Consider the following 20,273-nt stretch of genomic DNA (forward strand, 5'->3'; position numbering starts at 1 on the left):
TTATCTATAAGTCACTGCTTACCTTCTACAGTGTGTTTATTTGACATTTATTTGTAAAATAAAAAACAGAAACCCAGGTTGATAATTAATCTTTAATTTGTGAATAATTTTCTTGCTTAACAGTGTCAAAAAGCTTGAAAATAATACCGACTTTGGAGAGACTTTGCTAGCGTTAGAAAAATGATTGAAAATTTTTGACGCCAGATTTGGAATTGCCGTGCCAAATTGTGCAAAGTCGTGTGCATTGGAATAAATTTTAAGAGAATTAGGGCCGATATAATTAGAAAAATCCATAAAATTTTTGGGTTGCATAGACTTTGCCTAGACATTCGAAGGTCATATAGAAAAAAAATCGTCTCAGTCATATTTTTTCCATACTTTACATCCATTCAGCTTTCATTTGCAACCAGGCTCATATTTTTATCTACTCTCTGAGTCAAGATATTTGATTTTTGTACAAACAAACAAAAAATGGTACATAGTGCGGCTCTTGGGGCAGTAACTTACCAACATGGAACTTTAAGGTCAAATATTTATATTATCATACCACAAAGATATCCGCTTGCAGTTTCCTATTTGCTGTTTCCATTTGGCTGTAATGTAAATTAAGAACATAAATATTGTTTTAAAATATGCATTAAAATATCAGACATTGAATTTATGTATGTAATGTAAGTACATGATTCTATAAGAACGGTTATTTATCTAAGTGTATACGTCCAAAATGGTCGATTAAAAAACAAAATTGTAAATATATTTCTATTCTAAGAACATGGCTTTAGGATAAATATTTTTTTTAAATCGTAAGCCTGCAAAATATTTACTAACTTCCTGTGTAATTAGGTAGTAAATTTATTAAATTCTTGTCGGCGAAGGCTAAACATGTAGGAAATAAATTTCGTTTAACGCTAGAAATGTGAAAGTATTTTTACTATTGAGAAAACAAATCCAATTTATCTTATCTTTTGAAGGTCATAGGCACGTTGGAGGCCTCGAAAGGGAAGGGATTTTAGTCGATAGGGATTTCAGTCAGACCCTTCTTTGATGACGTTATAAGAATAACTAACTAAAGCCTGTATCAGACAATGCAATTTAGTTGCAGCGACAAAATTGCGGGGATAAAACTGCATGCTTATTATCACACAATGGGACAGAATTACTGCAATTGGTTTAGCTTGCAGTAGTGTTACCAACTGGGCATTGTTTAACATGTAAAATCTCTTGTATGTATCTTGTAAACAATAATTTTTTGTTCAAGCAAAACATTGCAATGGATGAAATTTTAAAAGTAAATTGCTGTATAGCTTTAATAGTGGCTTCAACGGTGTTACTAACAACAGCCATGACCAACAGTCAACAATGGTTAGGTTAATAATAAACAATTCTTCATAAAAGTTACTAGAATCCCTGCAATTTTGTTGCACGGAATAGAACATGTTCTAATTCATGCAATTCAGTTGCCGGGACATAATTGCATAGTCTGATAAAGCCTGTATCAGACAATGCAATTTATTTGCAGCGACAAAATTGCGAGGATTTATATGCATGCTTATTATCACACAATGGGACAGAATTGCTGCAATTTGTTTAGTTTGCAGTAGTGTTACCAACTGTGCATTGTTTAACATGTAAAATTTTTTATTGTATGTATTTTGTAAACAATTATTTTTTATTCAAGCAAAACATTGCAATGGATGAAAATTTAAAAGTAAATTGCTGTATAGCTATGCAATTCAGTTGCCGGGTCAGAATTGCATAGTCTGATAAGAAAAATTTCATGGATTCTACAGCGGCAACCAAATCCCTGCAACAAAATTGCATTGTCTGATACAGACTTAAAAAACATTTACTAGCCTCCTAGGAATTAAAAAGCACTATAATCCTGAAGAAAAATTTTGTTTCTTACCTCCTGTACGTGAAATATGTTTAATTAAAACTTATTTTATCCACAACCAGATATTCTAGGCATTAAGTGCAACTTTATCCTCCACCGATAAACTGATTTATTTACCTATGATGGTAACAATTTGCTTAATTTGAGACATTGAATGGACGTTCTGTGTCAAATTGGCAATTCCTAGTATACTCTTATTTACAATCGATAGTTTTTACACAACAAAAGTCACAAACAGTGGCGGCTAGTTCGGGGCTCTAGGGAGCCCCCCTCCTAAAATTTTTCATAGTAAAAAAATTTAGTTCACAATATTTTCTGGATAATTAAATAGATTAAAACACTGAAACACATTAAAAAGTTAATGTTAAATTTGTAATGTGCAGACAATTTAACTCGATTTGCAAAATTCGTTTGAAAAACGCTGAATACGTGGGCTCCGCACAGCTCGCTCCAACATCTGTAAAGTGTTTACAACGGTGGTCATGGTTACCATCGCGCAGCAATGAAAGACGGAGTGGAAGTGGTGCAATTTGGGCACTGTTTAGTCCGACCGTAATAATAATAATTTAAAATTTTGTTACTTACGTATTGCTTCTTCTGTGTTTTTTAAAAGATTGTAAAAGTTTAAATTGATTGTAAATACAGACTAACAGGAATAATGCTGTCTATTGAAAAATCAATGGTGCAAGAAATACCAAACTTTAATGGAAAAGTAATTGAAAAGTTGCACTATAAAAAATAATGTTGAACACATTTTCCCTATATTTAAATAGTACTTAAAATAAAACTGCCCAATTATATTTTTTTTTTCAGTACTTTGCATTTAAATTTTTCTGCCCTTCCTGGTATGGAAGTGAAGAATGACCACTTGTCACAAGCGGTTATTAATTACTCCTGTGAGATACGAAATTTTATACGGCACCAGTTTACAGTCATAAATTTTGACATGTAATGTAACAGCAGTTGTCAATTTGACGCAAAATGTTGCTTTGATATCTCAAACTAAATTACCTAGTGACATACAAATGAAAACATCTATAAAGAGACTTTATCGTCAGTAGTTCGTAATAGAGCTAGCGTCCAATAAAGTCAAGTTTGACGCTGGAAAAACTACAGGGTGAGTCAAATTTAATGTCAAAACAAGGAGTATACGATGGCACTTTTGAAAATAAATACATTTTTCCAAAAATGCTTCCTCTTGGAAATACTAAGCGATAAAGTTTTAAAAAAGAGCTAGTATTTTTATATTTTCCAAACTAACCAAGTTAATAAAATTAAGTTTGGGATATATCTTAAATGGACAAGCTGAGTTAATATCAAGTCCTTAATTGACCAAACAAAGCAGTTTTCCCATCATACCAATTTCTTGTTTGAACTACTTTTTTAAAGAAAGAAGAAAACAATGCAATTATTTGCAAATTTGAAGTTGTTGGAAAAATTTTAAATATTTTTCTGAATTGTCACCCTAAATTTCGAAATGACATTTTTGCAAAAATGTTGATACGAAAAATCCTATTTATATTTTCAAAAATACTATCGCGTACGCTCACTTTTAACGTTAAATTTGTCTCACCCCTTTGTATAAACTGCATGTCAGTTAACAAATAAAATTTATATAACGAAATTTTCTTTTTTAATTTTGAAATTTTGACATTAATTGTTTTTAGTTCATCTATTGACGAAAATTCTTTTATTTGTCATTACTATTTTCACACGACATATTGATTATGTAAAATTGCTCGTGAAAAATAATAGGACAAGCCCAATTTAAACCAAAGTAAAATAAAATATAAAAAGTTTTGTCGATCCTGCCAGGATTCGAACCTGGAATCTTCTGATCCGTAGTCAGACGCGTTATCCGTTGCGCCACAGGACCTTCCATGCAAGAAGGTGCCATTCCCACAGGAACATACGGGCATGAGTGACTAGAAATTCTAAATACCATTACAGTCCTTAATATGTACTTAAATAATAATAATATTTATTTACAGTAAATGTTTTACAACAGTTTTTGATAAAAAGGTGACCCTACAAAAGTTACTTTGTGCGTGGGGGAAAGTTTTTAACATAATAAATTATTTGCTTTAAGAACAATTTTAATCACTTGAGACATTTTTAAATTTTTCCGTAATTTAACAGTATGTACTTGTTTTTTCTATTTTTTATCACTACAACCTTTAAAATACAGATTCTAAAGCTTAAAAGTAATAGGAAAATTACATCACTTTCCAATCAAAGGCAAAAACAAAGCAGTGGTGTCAAGCTAATTGTAAAGGGGTGTTATTCTGTGATGTTAACGATACCATCAATATATTTGAGTAAAAATGAAAAGTCTTTTGATTGGTTGTGTCTAATTAAAAGTAAAATTGGGACTAGTGAAAAAGGTGCGTTTAGAAAGACAGTCGAAAATCTTTTCCCTTATTCACCATTGCACTAATTTAAATTAAAAAAAATAAAATATCTTGGTTGTCCCTGATCTTTCCTAAATCTTTATCCCAACCCAAACCTTCATTCAGTGGTACAAAACCACGATAATTAGAAAAAACTTGATTAGAACCATGTAGAGAATGATAAAAAAATCTTAAATTTCCATTTGCAAAGAAGGTATGCTTAACAGTGAGGGATAAATTATTGTCAATCAAATAAAAGTAATACATTTTCAAAAAGGGAAAGAGCACTTTTAGATGAAAATTTTCTGCAACATCTTTCTATTGATTTTCCAACCATGCATTTACAGGGTTGTCTAGTTATTTTTCATTAATTTTTTTAAATGTTCCAAACAACACATTCACACTTAAGAAAAGAATATTTGAAGCATAAGATTTACACTTTAAATTACTGATTTTCTATTGGAAAAGAAGGCTGCGCCAACTTCCCAACTTTTCTCCCTATTAATAATTTCAGATACTTAGATTCTTCCTTTAATGAAATATGTGGTATATAGTTTTATTTACAACATATTTATTTTAAGAAACACGAAAGTATGTATCAACTTTGATATCTAAATAAGACACAATAACGTGTGTCGTTACTAATATTTTACGGTGAAAATTAACACTATTTTTTATGTGCTTTTCCATAACGTGACATTAAAATGTAAACAAATATAGCTGTTTCAGTTAAACGATACGTACCTAATTAAGAATATGTAAATATTGCATGTGTAGAATGTGTTTACCACAATTATTATTAATGTGTCGTGGTTTAGTACTTCAGAGGTACCTACATGGAATAAAATTTGTAAATTTGTTGCTTTTTATAGAAACAATTCTAATTAAATTATAATTATAACCACGAAATAAGTCACACTAATTAAGATTGCAATTTAAATGAATATATTGTGTACTGCATACGAAATGTCAAAATCATTTTCACTATTTGCATGAAAAGAATAAATACAATGTATCTATGTATCTCATAGGTACTGAAATTTGGAATAGAAAAATAACAGTATAGAAAAAGAAATGTACATGGAATGTACAAACAGGTTAGGGCATCGCTCTTCCACAGATTCCTGCGTCGAAAATAAGATGATTTAGTTAACTTACCAAGTTAGATTTTTCTGTATCGTAAAAATGATTCCAATTAAAGTTATCTCTGATTTCGTCATATAAGAAACACGCATGCTTAAATTGTAATTAAAAAAAGTTCGAAGACAATATATAAATAGATATATGTATATTTTGGGTAAGTCAACGTTAGTGAAAATGTTACCGATCTTTTAGATTTACAATTCTAAGTTATAGTTGTTACGTTGTCAGTTGGAACCTGTAAATCTTAAAGCACAGGACCGTATGCACTTCTCCTGAAATTTCTTCCTATGCTTTGACCATGATCTGTCTCGTAATTTATACTNACTTACCAGGTTAGATTTTTCTTTATCGTAAAAATGATTCCAATTAAAGTTATCTCTGATTTCGTCATATAAGAAACACGCATGCTTAAATTGTAATTAAAAAAAGTTCGAGGTCAATATATAAATAGATATATGTATATTTTGGGTAAGTCAACGTTAGTGAAAATGTTACCGATCTTTTAGATTTACAATTCTAAGTTATAGTTGTTACGTTGTCAATTGGAACCTGTAAATCTAAAAGCACAGGACCGTAAGCACTTCTCCTGAAATTTCTTCCTATGACTATGATGTGTCTCGTAATTTATACTCGAATAGCAATTCAGCGAGTCCGGTATTGATAAACTAGTCCGCCTGATGTAGAATTGACGGCGGCGCGCTGGTCATCAAAGCAAACCTGTATTGGTCCACTATGTCGTAAATAATTTTTTTGTATGATACACGGGTTCACTTAGCTTTGCCAGTGCAGTGCAGACTGCAGAGCATTGCTTGGCGGGGTATGTTGTTGGTACAATACGTTTATTATTTATTAGTTGATATTATTATTTGTTTATATTGTAACCAGTAAAGGGTAATAGTTATTAAAATTAATGTTATATGTAATTATCCAGTAATTTAGCGTGGCTCTCTGGAGACTTTTTGAAGCGGAGGATAACGAAATAACTCGGGAAAATCTCCAAATAGTGGAACCAGTTTTTGTCGAAAGTATCGAAACGAACTCAGAGTTTAAAACAAAGATTTACACGTAAAAAGTCAACGTATTATATTAAATATATATGAATGTTTGAGAATTGAAAATAGTGAACAATGTAATAAAAAAGTTTAAAAAAGTTAGGAAACGTATTAACGAATTAACTAAGATATCAAAAACGACAATTTATCGCGTAATTAAAGAAGGATTGATCACGGTACAAATAGGAAACGGAAAAATACAAAATTAAAGGAAATTGACAATTTTACCAGATGTAATGCGGCGCACAATTTATAATATGTATAAAGAAAATAAAGTTCCTACTTTAAACATGACTCGAGATAAATTAAGCGATTATCCTGATTATAATTATAAATCTTTCTTTAGATATTTTACGACATGCTTTATTACAGTGCGATTTTAAACATAAAAAGCTTGACAATCGTATGGTAATTATACATATGGTAATATAGTTCGGAATATAGTATATCCAGACGAGACAGGGCTAAAGTTTTCTGGACGTTTATAGATTCCGTAGAATTTATGAGTAAAATGTTTTTTTATGCGGTTCCAATTGAGATCGTAACAACTAGACAATAATGTGTTATTCCTACTTTCAGTTATGTTTGTTTGATATTTCATATTTACCAATGAGTTTCTGTATGGACTATGGATTATGAGTAAAACAGGTGTAATAAAAAATACAGGATTTTCAAGAATTTCTTTATATTTTGAGGAATCCATTATATGTATACATAAAAATAAGAAACATGTTTATAAAACATAAAGTCTCTAAACTGGTTCCAAGACAAATCTGTGGTACAGCGATATTTTAACTCTGTCGGACACCCTGTATATACTTTTAATTACGGCCCCTAAATAAATGTCCGTTTAGGCGCTACTAAAATCTGAATGTTCACTTTTAAGTCGTAATCTTGTTCTGGTGGGCTTTGACGACTGCTCTTTAGCCGTTTGAAATTTTATAGGTGATATTGCAGCGTTCCTTTTTTCTAATTTTGGGACTGTTTGCACATATTTACTACTAAAACGTATAGGTCCTGTTTGGCATCCTTTTTCACAAGTTTCGGGAACAGTAAATGAGGGGCAAGATTCTGTCGCATCTTCTTGTACTTGTTCCAAAATCCGCTGTCTCGTTTTGCCTAACAAATTCCCATCAGGTTCGCAAACAAATTTATGCGGCACAATATCCCGTTTCATACGGGCTTTGACATTGCTCCATTTATACTCCATATAATTTTCCATATCTTTTTCTAGCTAAATTCAAATGTATTATATTATTTATGTTTTTTATGAAATAAAACTTACATCAAAATGATCCTCACAGCAGTACACAGCCGATGTTGGAGATACTTCTGTGACATTTCTCCTAGCCGCTGCAAACCAGTTTTCTCGTCTTTTCGGGGCTACCGGGACGGTCACAAAAATTTTCGAAGGGGTTTTAACAGACGTATTAGTACATTTTGGTATAAAACACCACTTTCTTGCCGGCATATCGCTTGTTGCTTCGATAAACCAACCAACTGCGGCGTAGACTATAATAAATGTCGATGTCGACAGTTGACGCGCTAACCAACAAAACATTCCGTCTAGTAACAAACGTCAGGAACCCTAGCCTCGAGCGCAGGTGCGTTTCGTAGCCTCGCATCAATTGGAAATTTCCAACTGTTTATTTCAAACTATTGTCTTAAATTTGATATGACTAATTTTTGTTGCATCATTGTTTTTATACGCCACGCTATTATTGCATATTCAAGTGAATGCAATTAAATACAAAAATAGGCGAGCCTGCCTATTGGAGCAAGATTTCGTTATTGTACAGCTCAACAATTTTCATTTTGTGTTTCCAATGCGCAAACGTGAGATACAGCGCACGTGTAAAGTGTTAGATGATCGAGTGGTGGAAATTAAAGTATTACTACACACAGACAGTGGCGGAACTGTCATGCAATAAGAGGAGGCAGTGCGGGGGGGACCCAGGCTACTAGGGGGGCCGTAGTCTCCTAACTCCACTCCACATTAATAATTTAATACTTCTAATAGGTGTATGATACAAAAACAAAACTTTTCAGGATAAAGGAGTGTGAAGGGTTGAGGGTTGTGAATTTGAACATAAAAAATTTCGCTGGCCTCAAATGCTGACGGAAAGTGTTTAGTTTTAGACTCTAAAATGTAGAGAACTGTATTTATACGGGGTGAGTCATTATGAATAGCAAAATTCGGATCTGGAAATACTAGAGACTACAATCTAACGATTGGGCCAAATATACCTTAAATAATATTGACGATTTAAGAGATACAGGGGGTTCAAAATTAAATTATTTTGAAATTTCTTAATATTTTTTAAAAATTTTCGCATTATCAACTTAAAAATTGTCACTTTTACGATTCTGGATATAATAAACAGTAATTTCAGACTAATTTTGGTGTAGCTCACAGGGGGGCGCCAGGGGTTCGCGAATGCAGCTAAGAGCTCGCCCTCTGGCGGTGACAAGTGATACTAGCGAAACAAGGTAAACATTTCTTCTGTGTGACATTTCGTTTTGTATTTTATTTAAAACTGTGTCTAGTGTTCGTTTTTTGAACACTGTTATTTTAAGAAAATAGTGTGAGGAAAACTTCAGCAATTATGGATACAAAGAAGAAACTGTCAAACTATTATTGTTCAGTTCAATGTTGCTCTTCATGATCCAAGAAAAATACAGAATTAAGTTTTCATCAAACCATTGAAGAAATTTTCAAAATATTATTGCCGATAGATAATACTCCCTGAATTTCATGAGGGTTGTTAGTAAGTAAAGGCACTAGTTTGCAGACACAATATAAATTTCTAAATTTAAATTAACTTTGCCCAATTTTCCCATATAATACCACATGATGAGCGTTAAAAACTGCCTCTCCTTCTGATATACAACGAGAGTTTTCGTTAGCATATATGTAAATAGGAAATGTATTCCACAACGGATAAGTTCATAGTTCAGATGTGCAAAAATCATTGCCATCTAAAATGATAATAGTCAGTATTCTTCGTTTACAAAAAACAAATATTTTGTTTATAATTACCTTTGTACCTAAATGCGAATCATTACGCACGATATCCTTCCAGTTACAGTTTAAAGAATGCTTTTAATTTTAGATAGATTCAAAGTAATTCTGATCATCATATTGACTATAATGAAAACTTCATACTTTTGCATAAATCAGAAAAATATACCTACCAATAGTAAAGAAATATCTTATTCTCAGCCAGGTAATGATTAAATTTTTTATGTTTCCTGATATATCTCCTTCCATGTTTCTGGTAATAAATTACGCTGTATCTGCTTTGCTGATTCAATCATTTCTGGCGGAGTTAATGTGAATTCTTCCGTCCCAAATCATAAATACGTATTTTCATGGATTTAAATAGGAACAATATGGCGATTACTGTGTACCTAAATTAAAATTGATCGGCTAAAAAATTATGTTTAACTGGGCAGTAAAGTAGATTAAATCTTTACTTTACTGCTTAGTTAAACAAATAAAATAACTGTAGAGCTGTCCTTGCCAAAAAGTCAATTTTATTAGAAATGCAATTTTAAATAAAATTCCAAAAAAAATTAATTACAATGTTAGGAATGCGAAATTCATACATAATTAGAAAAAATCGGGCGTGAAAATTTCGCATTTTTGTGGGACTATGCTCCTTACTACAGTAAAATGCAGTGAAAGGGCCTCTAATTGAATTTTGTTGGTAGCCCAAATTTTAAATTTTCGCCACTACCTATTACCTATCTTTAAATACATTAAAACAGAATTTTTCACATAAAGATGCATGCATTTATTTTATTATTTATAACTTCTGTGATTTGCGAATTTAAGATTGTGTTTGAAATTTTGATATGGTCACTTTACCTTTTTGCGTCAATGATTTATCGACTCTATGAGCTCCAAAACGAAATGATCTGTAATATTTAAAAAAAATAATAATAGATTAATTGAAAACAAATTAATCTAATAAATAATCTGCGGATTCTTCATAAGCATTTCTATTGCATAAGTTCTGTTTTCGCATCATTGAAACTTAAAATTGCATCAAAAGACATAAAATATTGGGGTACATATTTAAAAAATAATATCATTTTGATTTAGTCATTTGTGAGGTACCTACAATCATAAAGTTTTATGTTTCTAAATGACCTAAATAGTAAATATAATATAAATAAGGGTTATGGCAAATTAAATAATAATTATTGCAGAGATGCTGCACACAGAATACATCCTCTGGCTGGACAAGGGGTTAATTTGGGATTCGGAGATATTACCTGTTTAAACGAAGTTCTAGGAAATGCTGTGTATTCTGGCAGTAGACTAAGTAAGTGGATTAGACTTGGTTTTAAAATACGTTTTTTATTTTAATGTGCTGTTATTTAGTAGGAGTTAGGTACCTAATAGTAAAATAAGTAAATAATATTTCGTAGTATTGCATATTTAATTGCTTTAACTGGCGCTAAAATATAAATTATATGAGGAAACATATTGAAGTCATCAAAAATTTTGTTTGTAGGCTTCCGTGGCTGTCATTATTATAGTCCAGGGAACTAAGGGTTTCCCCTACGAATTCTTTCGAATAGAACCGATTGACGTAAAACTTGGACTGTAAGTAGAAAATAGCTCAAGAAACAAAAGTTATATAGTGCTGCTGAGCGCTTTTAACCAGGGAGTGGAAGCCACCCCTTCTAGGAGGTGAAAAATAAAATATTGAAAATAAAGGGAATCGATAAAGCAATCAATTTTAAGCAAAAAGTAACTTATGAACATTCTTCGATAAGTCAATATTTTCTGAGTCATTGGTGATTGAAAATGTACATTTTTTATTTAAAAAAGACGCTTTTCGATAGTTTTTCTCGAATAACTCGGAAAATAGACATTCTGTGAAAAAAACACCTCAAAAAAAATGAAGCTTATAGAAAGAGAAAAAAATTATTTTTTTTTATTTATTTAGGTGTAATAGGTGCTGAGATACGGTTGGTTGAAGATAATTTCATACTCCGCCAGAAACTAAATTGGCAAATTGGATTTGTCAAGATAAATGCACAGATCATTTTTTAAAGTACTTAAAAAAATCTTTTAACTTGACTGTAAGTCATTAGCATAAAAAATTAACAGAGTTATGATCAAAATAAATTGTTCATTCGCTTTTTCGGGAAAAAAAATCAGTACAAAAACTGATGAATTTTTCACGAAATTTAAAATTAAAAGTAATCTTACAATTTCATTTTTTTATGTGCTAACAATATACATATAATACCTACAAGTTTAAGCGGCTTAGAATGCATATTTTTGAAAATACCTATTACGTTTTCATTGAAAAACAATTTTTTTAATTCCAAAAAAATTACATATTCTTGAAAATAACTATAAAAATAAAAAAGATACGAAAAATATTCAAGAGTTCAAAAGTTTAGATTTTTCTTCACATAATATTTTGTTTTTTTTTATTTGTGTAAGATAAAAATTAACACCGATGATGCTGCTAGATATTTCCAGGTGAAGGCAAATGTCATGTTTTTCAACCCCTTTAATCTCTGAAATCTCAAAAATAACGCGTTAAAGAATATTCAATTTTACAGTACTTTTAGCTATCGAAATTTTCCGTAAAATCGTTTGTGGATCGTCTTAATAGCTTTAATATTAAGGAAGTTATCGTTAAAAAACCAACGGTACCTTATCGCTTCAATTTTCGGAGCATATCAATATTTTGGTTATCCACAACTTTGGAGCATTCATAGATACAGGAAAAGTTGAAATTATGACTGCATGAAAAAAATATTGAGAAATAATTATTTTGCATAAATTAAAGTAAATCGCGAGAAAGAAAGTTATTACGAAAATAATTTTTATTTTACATTGTTTATTGGATTATTATTTTATCATTGGGGTGGTTTTTAAGTGTCAAAACAATGCGATAAATTATAAATGGTATTATAAACAGGTAAAAGAATTGAATTTATCGTGTTTGTACTATCAAATCATTTCAAACTGTTAAAAACTATTTTATTAATATTTCATTATTAGGGGTAGTTTTTTTAAAGGTTGAAATATTGTAATAAATTATTTATAATACCATAAACTATTGAAAAGATTTCTATCTATAATATATGCGCTATAAACCACTAAAAATAAGAAGCGCATATCAAGCATACATAACTTTTCATCTACAGGGTGAAATAAGCTTAATTCCAAATTTTCATAAAAAATCAAATCTATCCGAAAATATTCGGAGGTTTCACCCTATTTTCCACTTCGTTCCCTGGACTATAAAAATGTTTCTAAAATAATCACATAAAATATACATTATTATTAATATTTACATCAGTAAACATAACTTCTTGTATGCATTATTAATTAGGGGTAGTTTTATTGTTACATTCCAGTTGCAACGAAATATTAAATATACACGATTTCAAACTGAAACGAATAGGAAATATCTGAGAGATGAAAAAAAAAGTCCAGTAAAATCATTAATGCCATTATTTAATACCTTTGAGGCTAATGAAATAATGCATACTCTCTCTGAATATGTCCTTTTCTTGCATTAATTGGTATAATTTATCGACAAAGTTTGAAAGCAATACATAAATACCAAAAGAGCTAAGTATTATATATTTTAGTTTTTTCTAGAAAACAAAAATAATTTTCTACGTTACCTCTTTTTGAAAGCACTATTAGAACCATGTGGTAGTTCCTATCGGTATAAAAAAATTAATAATCAGTAATTGTCTCTTCAAGAATACTCTTGAAGTATAGAAGCTTTTATTATTATGAATAATACATTGCTTGAACCCTAAGGGGTTTGCCTCATTGAAAACCATCTGTACTAACAAAGAATTCTCTCTTCGTCCTTCAGATAATCTTAGCTACCTGAAAGAATACGAAACGGAGAGGCAAAGGCACAATATACCGACCATGCTGGCAGTTGAAGGACTCCACAGGCTGTACAATTCCGACTTTACACCCCTGGTGCTTCTGAGAAGTCTGGGATTGCAAGCTACCCATGCCCTTTCTCCTGTCAAGGTAAACAACAATTTTTATATACGTAGCATGTCTAGCAGTCCATATGATTCAGACAGCTGGGAATAACTTCCATGTTTTCCTTGATGGATTCTCATGAAAATATTTTATGTAAAGAGTTGAGGAGAGGCAAAGTATTTTTTACGTGACAAATCAATTACTGCAAAATCGAAACAAAAATTTTATTCTAAACAGCTTTTCATATTTTTTCCGATATTTTACACAAAAAGGACCGCTTTATGATGCAGAAACTTAAAAAAATTACAGTAGGCCAATTGTTTCAAAATACATGAGCACAAAGAATTCGAAACAACTTTTGCTAATGAAGATTTTTCGATATTTGATATATTAAACGAAACAGATACAGAAAACATGTTTTATTCAGTTTCACGTTAATTCAAATAATTATTTAACTGGTATTGCTAAATTCTAAAAATAAAATCGAATATTATATGTTTGTTCACTTAAAACTACATTTTTGTTCATTTGAATATAGGCAAGAATTTTTAACAATGGCAACTATTCTATAAAATAAATAAAATTTGGACACTAGCATAACAATGGTTTGCACTAAAGTGCAAACCATTGTTACCTGACCTTACAACGTTCAATGTAAATACCACTCAAAAAATTCTAAGAATCTAATGAGACTACTTTGATTACAGTACCTACTAATTATCATCATAATGTCATGAATCCTTATCTAGTTTAGTATATGTACATTATATTTGATCACAGTAATTTCAACAAAATTAAAATAGTTGTTTTGTAATTATAATCCTTAAAGAATGTTTTGTAAATGATATTGGAGGTCGATAATCCAGTGTTTATTACTTTCAATTCATTGTTTCTAGAAATTGTAAAAGTTAATGGTAATGTGATTGTACACAAATATTTATCTTGTACTACACGTATGTACATATACATATGTTTCTTTATTAAATTATGTTTAAGTTAAATTTATTTGCTAATAAATACCGTAAATTCTCGCTAGAGAAATCATAGAAATGATAAGATAGGAAATATTTCTCAAATATTTCATCATAAAAATACATACATACGTTACAAAAAAGAATATTTATTCAAAAAGCTGTTGAACACAAAATTGTTTATAAAGTTATTCCTAAAAATTATTCTATATTAAATAGACTTTTACCAATGTGGCACACCCTAGCCTCAAAGGCGCAAATGCAGTTTTATTGACGCCTTGTTTATCTAGAAATTCTAGAATATCAAATATAAAAACTTGAGATGTATTTATGTACCTATCTTATATGTATAACAAATATAAATTTTAAAGTATGGACAGCTACTACAATATTTATTTTATTGTAGGTACTCATGTCATTCCTATCCTAAATATTTTCCACTTTTTGCAACCAATTAAAGTGGAATAAGTGTTTTTTTTAAGGGAAAATAATATATTTATTTTCTATTACAGAGGGCTATTATAAACCAGGCTTCAACTTGAAAAAGTAATAATATTATTAATATTGAAACTGTACTTATTTCTTATACTTTGTTAATGTAGCTATGAATAAAAAAATCTACCTATTATTCAGTGTACATAGGTGTTTTTGTTTCATTTTAACCCTTTTCGTATCACACACTAATGATAAAAACCTTTTTGTATGTATACCCACCAACATTTAGTCAATATTTCCAAGTATCATCTATACATTGGGAATTCTCTAGACTCCAAACCCAGATGTCGTCAGAAAGTCAGATACGTATTCCACCAGCGGTGTATTTATAAATACAGAAATGTAATTGATATGTTGGTGAACATAAGTAAATAAAAATAATTGAATTGATACAAATGCTGTGAATTTTCTCATTTTAGAACAAATGGACAGTGAAAATATGGTAAATAAATATCACAATAATTGTATTTAAACATCCCCGAATAACATAATTTGATATTTACCTAAAAAGCAATCCGTGTAAATTGTAGAAACAGGTTCATCATTGTCTATTGTGTTCTTCGCAAAACATTACCTGATGATTTCAATATGGGAGGTTTTTCATATTTTTATTGCAAATATATTTCCCATTCAATAAGAATTCTAGCAAAAATTTGTATATTTGAATTAACTCGATACATTTAAAGAGAAATAAAGTAACAAATCCTTTCCTAATAATAAAAAAAATGCTTTTTCATTTTGGATTTGTTTTATTTATTTTAATATAACAATGACAGGTAGGACCAATATAAAATATAAAAATAAACTCATTTGCATTAAGTTTACAAAAATGTAGGTAGATAATTGACAAATACACTACTCATTGCAAAAAGAAAACAATGCAATACTACCGAAGCTACTATTACTGTTACTACTAAAGTTTTTGTTTGTACTAATAGATACTAATATAGGTAACAAGAATTTGTTATCTCAATCATCGGTTTAAGCGATGTTTTGATTGGGCACACTATCTAGATTTTTATCTAAATATATCAATATATTTACATAAAGCATATCTACAGATTTTGTTTACTTATTTGTGCATATGTATATGTCTGGATATGCTAAAGCGTTCTCATTAAAAATAAAATGTATTCCTTACATCCCAAACATTGAATTACTTTATCTTTTTCATATTTTCCATCCTCATATTCATGATGTAAGAATTATTATGTGTTTTGTTTTAATGTTAATTTGATATATGTTACTTCTGTATATTTTCTGTCTCATTTTTTGTTTATAATATATTTATAAAGGGTGTCGCGCTTAAATGTGATACAAGCCCGTAGCTTCTTTATTTTTTAACCGATTTATTTATTTTTTTAATGTAGGATAAAAAAACTCTATCTAACTGTAATGCTGCTGTTTGTATTAATGCAATTCACGGCCAACTAAGACGAGTTTTTTTTATGTCAAAAAAGCTAATTGATATTAGCGATTTTTTTCAATTACGATTACGTATTCTCATTCAGCATTCCTTAAAATGTCTAATCACCAAGTTTCATCAAATTCGATACATCTTCAGACGAGTACTAGTTGGCCGTATATTGTATTAATAAAAAACAGCATTATAACAGTTATATAGTTTTTTTTACCCTACATACCGTAAAAAAAATTTTTGAAATCGACCAAAATAAAGAAGTTACAGGCTTGTATTACATTTCGCGACATCATAATCTGTTTTTTGGAAAAATATCGCTAATACCATTCAGCTGTTTTGATGTCAAGAAAACACTTCCTTGTTGGCCGTGAATTGCATTAATAAAAACAGCAATATCACGATTAGATAGAGTTTTTTTTAGCCCACATTCCAAAATAAAAATGTTTGAAATCGACCAAAAAATAAAGAAGTTACGGGCTTATATCTACTATTATGTACTTTTTTAGATGTCTTTTTATTTCTAATTTACTAAACTCCAGCTTATCCTTTAAAAAATGAGTGTTTACACACATAATTATTTTACGGTAAGTAAATAAATAAATAATTTACTAAGTACTATGTAAATTTCCTTGGTCAATTTGTTTTGCCAAAATCATTTTTTAATAAATAAAATTGAATCGTAGTATCCCTCTTTTCCATAAAATGGTAAGCAGTCAAACAAAATAAAATGTTAGGCAAATTATAATCTCGAAACCGAGACATTGGTGGAAAATACTTGCAACTGTTGGAAACGACGTAGTTTACAAATGACGCATTGAGCTCAATATCCGTTGCTCCGCGGAATATTTCCACTAATATTGAAACATTTGATAGTTGCTAGGATACTTTTTTCTTTTAATTATAATATTGAAAAATCTGTCATCAATGCCATCAAAGTTTTTCTCAAAAAGTGTCTCGGCAGAGAATTCCACGATGAGAAAGTTGGAACTACTTTTCTTCCTCCGCGTAGGATTACAACATTAACAGACCCTGTGAATATAAAAGCGTACCACACCCCGCTTGTGGCGTCATTTATTTTAGAGATTTGCGTTAGTAGTGCTGAGGTGCTGTGGTGTTATCGACAAACCAACTTCCTGGAAGAAGCCTTCTACTACGGACCCAGGAAGAATATATAGTGTTTTCTGCAATCCTGCACTGCTTTTGTATTATCCAGGTGTGTTTTTAAATACAGTAACACTTTGTTTGCCAAGTTATCGATTTGAAGAGATTTTGTTTCTGTTGCAATATGGGCGTAGTCGCTAAACCAAATTCTACGTCCAAATCATTAAAAACGTCAGAATTAGCTGACTGGATATCACTTATTAAAGTCAAGAAATTAAATTTTAAATCTAAAAAACGAAACAATCTCTTCATGGAGGCCGTTTTGAATAAAGCCTTGTCCAGGGCTGAAACTGAATTACGTCTAAAACAACAAGAAAGGAGACTAAGATGGCAGCATTTAAAGTACACATGGGCGATTCAAAATGACTACTGTGATAAAAATACTTCAATAAATTGGGACACCAAAGTCTGTGAAGAATTAAATAATAGTTTAGATAATTTTATGTTGCAATTAAAAGAAGTTAGAGTTCCTACTGACAGTTGATTTTATACTCATGAATTATTATTGTATAATTCTTTCAAGGCTATCGTGAATTGTATTCTGTGATATTATGTAGATTTTTTTATTACAGTCACCTTTGGAAAATCTACATAGAGCCAAGGAGGGGAATCACCAATTTGGTTTGTAATGTATCATTACCTATTTTTTATTTTTGTACAAATTAGATTTTAGTTTTAAATTGATTGACAAAACTGTAAATAAAGTGATATTAGTGATTTAATAAACAAAAAAGACATTTAAAATCTCGATACTTATTTTGTCCTTGTGTTCCTGTTACTAATCTTTTTTAACTTTACATGTATTAAGCAAGATGTTCCTGAATTCACTGTCGCCTCTTTTGAACAAGAGTCTATTTATTGCCTTATGTTCGCTGATCACGCCTGGGTAATAACCAAATACCTGCACCTCCGAAACTGCTCCATGTGACGATATCATGTGGAGGAGCACTTTATTCAAACTGATTTACCACCACACAGAAGTAGAAAGCTGAAAGATAAGACGGTAACGTGCTGTATTGGTATCGTACTTGTTAATTTTTTTTTCTAAGTGAGTACTCATTATTTCAAGTTTATTTACTAATAGATTTGAAGTAATTTGTATTTCGTTTCATTGTTTATAATATCTGCATGATGCATTTGTTTGTTTTTCTTTTAACATTCAAAAACGACACTTATTAGATATTTTGACTACCTTGAAATTCAAAATTTATTAGAAAAACAGACTGGCCTCTTGACAATTTTTTTTTACAGTGTTGAGCTTAAATTTGTATTTCGTGCACGATACAAATTTAGGTAAAATAACTCCATCGAACAAATGTTTTGTGTATGTATTATAAACGGACTTGAAGCAAAGATAATGAAACTTTAACTCCCAGCTTATGTTTGCTTCAAATAAATAACATTACTTTTATAAAATCATTCTATTAGAAAAATACTATTTTCTCTAGGTTGGCACTGGAGCTGAACGCTTAGCCGACCAGTTTCGCCAACAAAATATGAGCATTCTGCCATTCCTACTATTCCAGAAAAATGCAAGGAAGACTGATTGTATTCCTTGTACGCCATGGAGCTCGACATAGTTCTGTGTGTGAAGGGAAATGCTTACAAAACCGACCCTCCCAGTAGCGCAATATTAAACGATAACGATCGATCCATGAATTCTTGTTGGTATAGTATAGCAAGTAGTGTACAGTTAAAGCCACTGCTGTGGCCATTTCGAATGTTCTGGTTATTTTTGTCAGGTTTAATAAGAATTTGCGACAATTAACGATGGATAGCTGCAAACTAGCCCTTGAGGGACTTTGGTCATGAGCGGCCAGGTCGTCTCGTACTGCTGAAGCTGAATTATGTTGCAACAGGTTTAGATGGTCAGTCATCATTTCCCACATGCCGGAATATGAGTGGACTCTGAAGTTAGGATGTATTGCAATTGTTTTTGTTAATTCTGCTGTGAAATTGTTTTCCCTATGAATGCACGAGTTTTTTTACAAATCGGAAGTGTATTCACAAATCGCCTCGTCTCGATATCTAATAGCTTAGAGTACGATCTTTTAAAATGAGAAATTGGATGCTTCGACACGTTGAAGAGCACGCACTACAGGTATTTATGAATGTTTACGCATTCTTTAAATAGTATGTATTTTAATTCTCGTATAATGAATAATTGGTTCCTCTGCCTCAATTTTTAGAGTTGCAGATTTTAGAAATTGAAAAAATATTTCAAATTTATAAAATATTCTTGGTACCTATAAAATATTTTTGAGACATTATATTTAATATGTTGCCATTTCTTCTGAAGTATGGTTTTGTGTAGCAAAAATAGTCAAAAATCGTTGACCTGTTAGGAAAAAAGGTAAACCTAAAAAATCCTTCATAAAAATTAAAGGAAAAATATAAAATTGGATAATACACTTTTGTAACACAGAAAATGGTATCGTACTTAAAAAGATTTAAAATAACATACCGAGTGTCCCAAAATAATGTGGACAACCTCTCGGAGGGAACGTTGCAATAAGATGACGAATTCCTATAAAAATTTCCCCTAGAGCCCCCGTCAAGAACGCCCCTGAAAATGTATTTTTTTTATTAACTTTAAAATACTGTATGTACACAGTATTTTAATGGTTATTTTAAAAAAAATGTTTTTTAAGGGGTGTCCTTTAGGGGCTTGTATCTCCGTTAGAGGGGCCTGTAGGGAAAATTTTTATAGGAACTTGTCATGATATTTTGTGTCCTCTGTATAAAATCTGAGAGATTAT

General features: G+C 30.7%; 2 protein-coding genes, 1 long non-coding RNA gene and 1 other non-coding gene across 11 annotated transcripts in view; 2 read left to right on the forward strand and 2 right to left on the reverse strand.

The window, feature by feature from the left end:
* LOC108909497 (ubiquinone biosynthesis monooxygenase COQ6, mitochondrial) overlaps positions 1 to 15,075 on the forward strand; it is a 54,630-nt gene extending 39,555 nt beyond the window's left edge. Inside the window, exons 9-11 of the mRNA XM_018713863.1 lie at positions 10,695 to 10,810; positions 13,346 to 13,512; positions 14,951 to 15,075. Coding sequence (XP_018569379.1) covers positions 10,695 to 10,810; positions 13,346 to 13,512; positions 14,951 to 14,980 — 313 coding nt within the window. The 3' untranslated portion in view covers positions 14,981 to 15,075. The remainder of the gene's footprint in view (positions 1 to 10,694; positions 10,811 to 13,345; positions 13,513 to 14,950) is intronic.
* On the reverse strand, positions 3,698 to 3,770 carry Trnar-acg. The gene has a single exon. It is a non-coding gene; the product is annotated as a tRNA-Arg (tRNA).
* Positions 7,180 to 8,121, reverse strand: LOC108909508. Its single transcript, XM_018713879.1, has 2 exons — positions 7,765 to 8,121; positions 7,180 to 7,713 (listed from the first exon to the last, which is right to left on the reverse strand). Exons 1-2 carry the CDS (start codon positions 8,038 to 8,040, stop codon positions 7,330 to 7,332), a joined length of 660 nt encoding a protein of 219 aa, XP_018569395.1. The 5' UTR covers positions 8,041 to 8,121; the 3' UTR covers positions 7,180 to 7,329.
* Positions 15,076 to 17,429: 2,354 nt separating the features above from the next.
* The window catches only part of LOC108908926, a 30,925-nt gene continuing 28,081 nt past the window's right edge, over positions 17,430 to 20,273 (forward strand). For 6 of the 8 annotated variants that reach the window (XR_002763340.1, XR_002763347.1, XR_002763346.1 and 3 more), the window contains exons 1-2: positions 17,430 to 17,566; positions 18,087 to 19,615. This is a non-coding gene — a long non-coding RNA (uncharacterized LOC108908926). The remainder of the gene's footprint in view (positions 17,567 to 18,086; positions 19,616 to 20,273) is intronic. The other 2 variants (XR_002763342.1, XR_002763343.1) reach the window with 2 other exon arrangements.

This window comes from Anoplophora glabripennis, unplaced genomic scaffold (genome assembly GCF_000390285.2).
Source record: "Anoplophora glabripennis isolate ALB-LARVAE unplaced genomic scaffold, Agla_2.0 scaffold9, whole genome shotgun sequence".
NCBI classification, from domain to species: Eukaryota; Metazoa; Arthropoda; class Insecta; order Coleoptera; family Cerambycidae; genus Anoplophora; species Anoplophora glabripennis.

Excerpts from the sequence above, each read along its gene's own strand:
- LOC108909508 (XM_018713879.1), bottom strand. The coding sequence starts at position 8,040 with ATGTTTTGTTGGTTAGCGCGTCAACTGTCGACATCGACATTTATTATA. Across the intron at positions 7,714-7,764 it reads GCTGTGAGGATCATTTTGAT|CTAGAAAAAGATATGGAAAA; the intron begins GTAAGTTTTATT and ends ATTTGAATTTAG.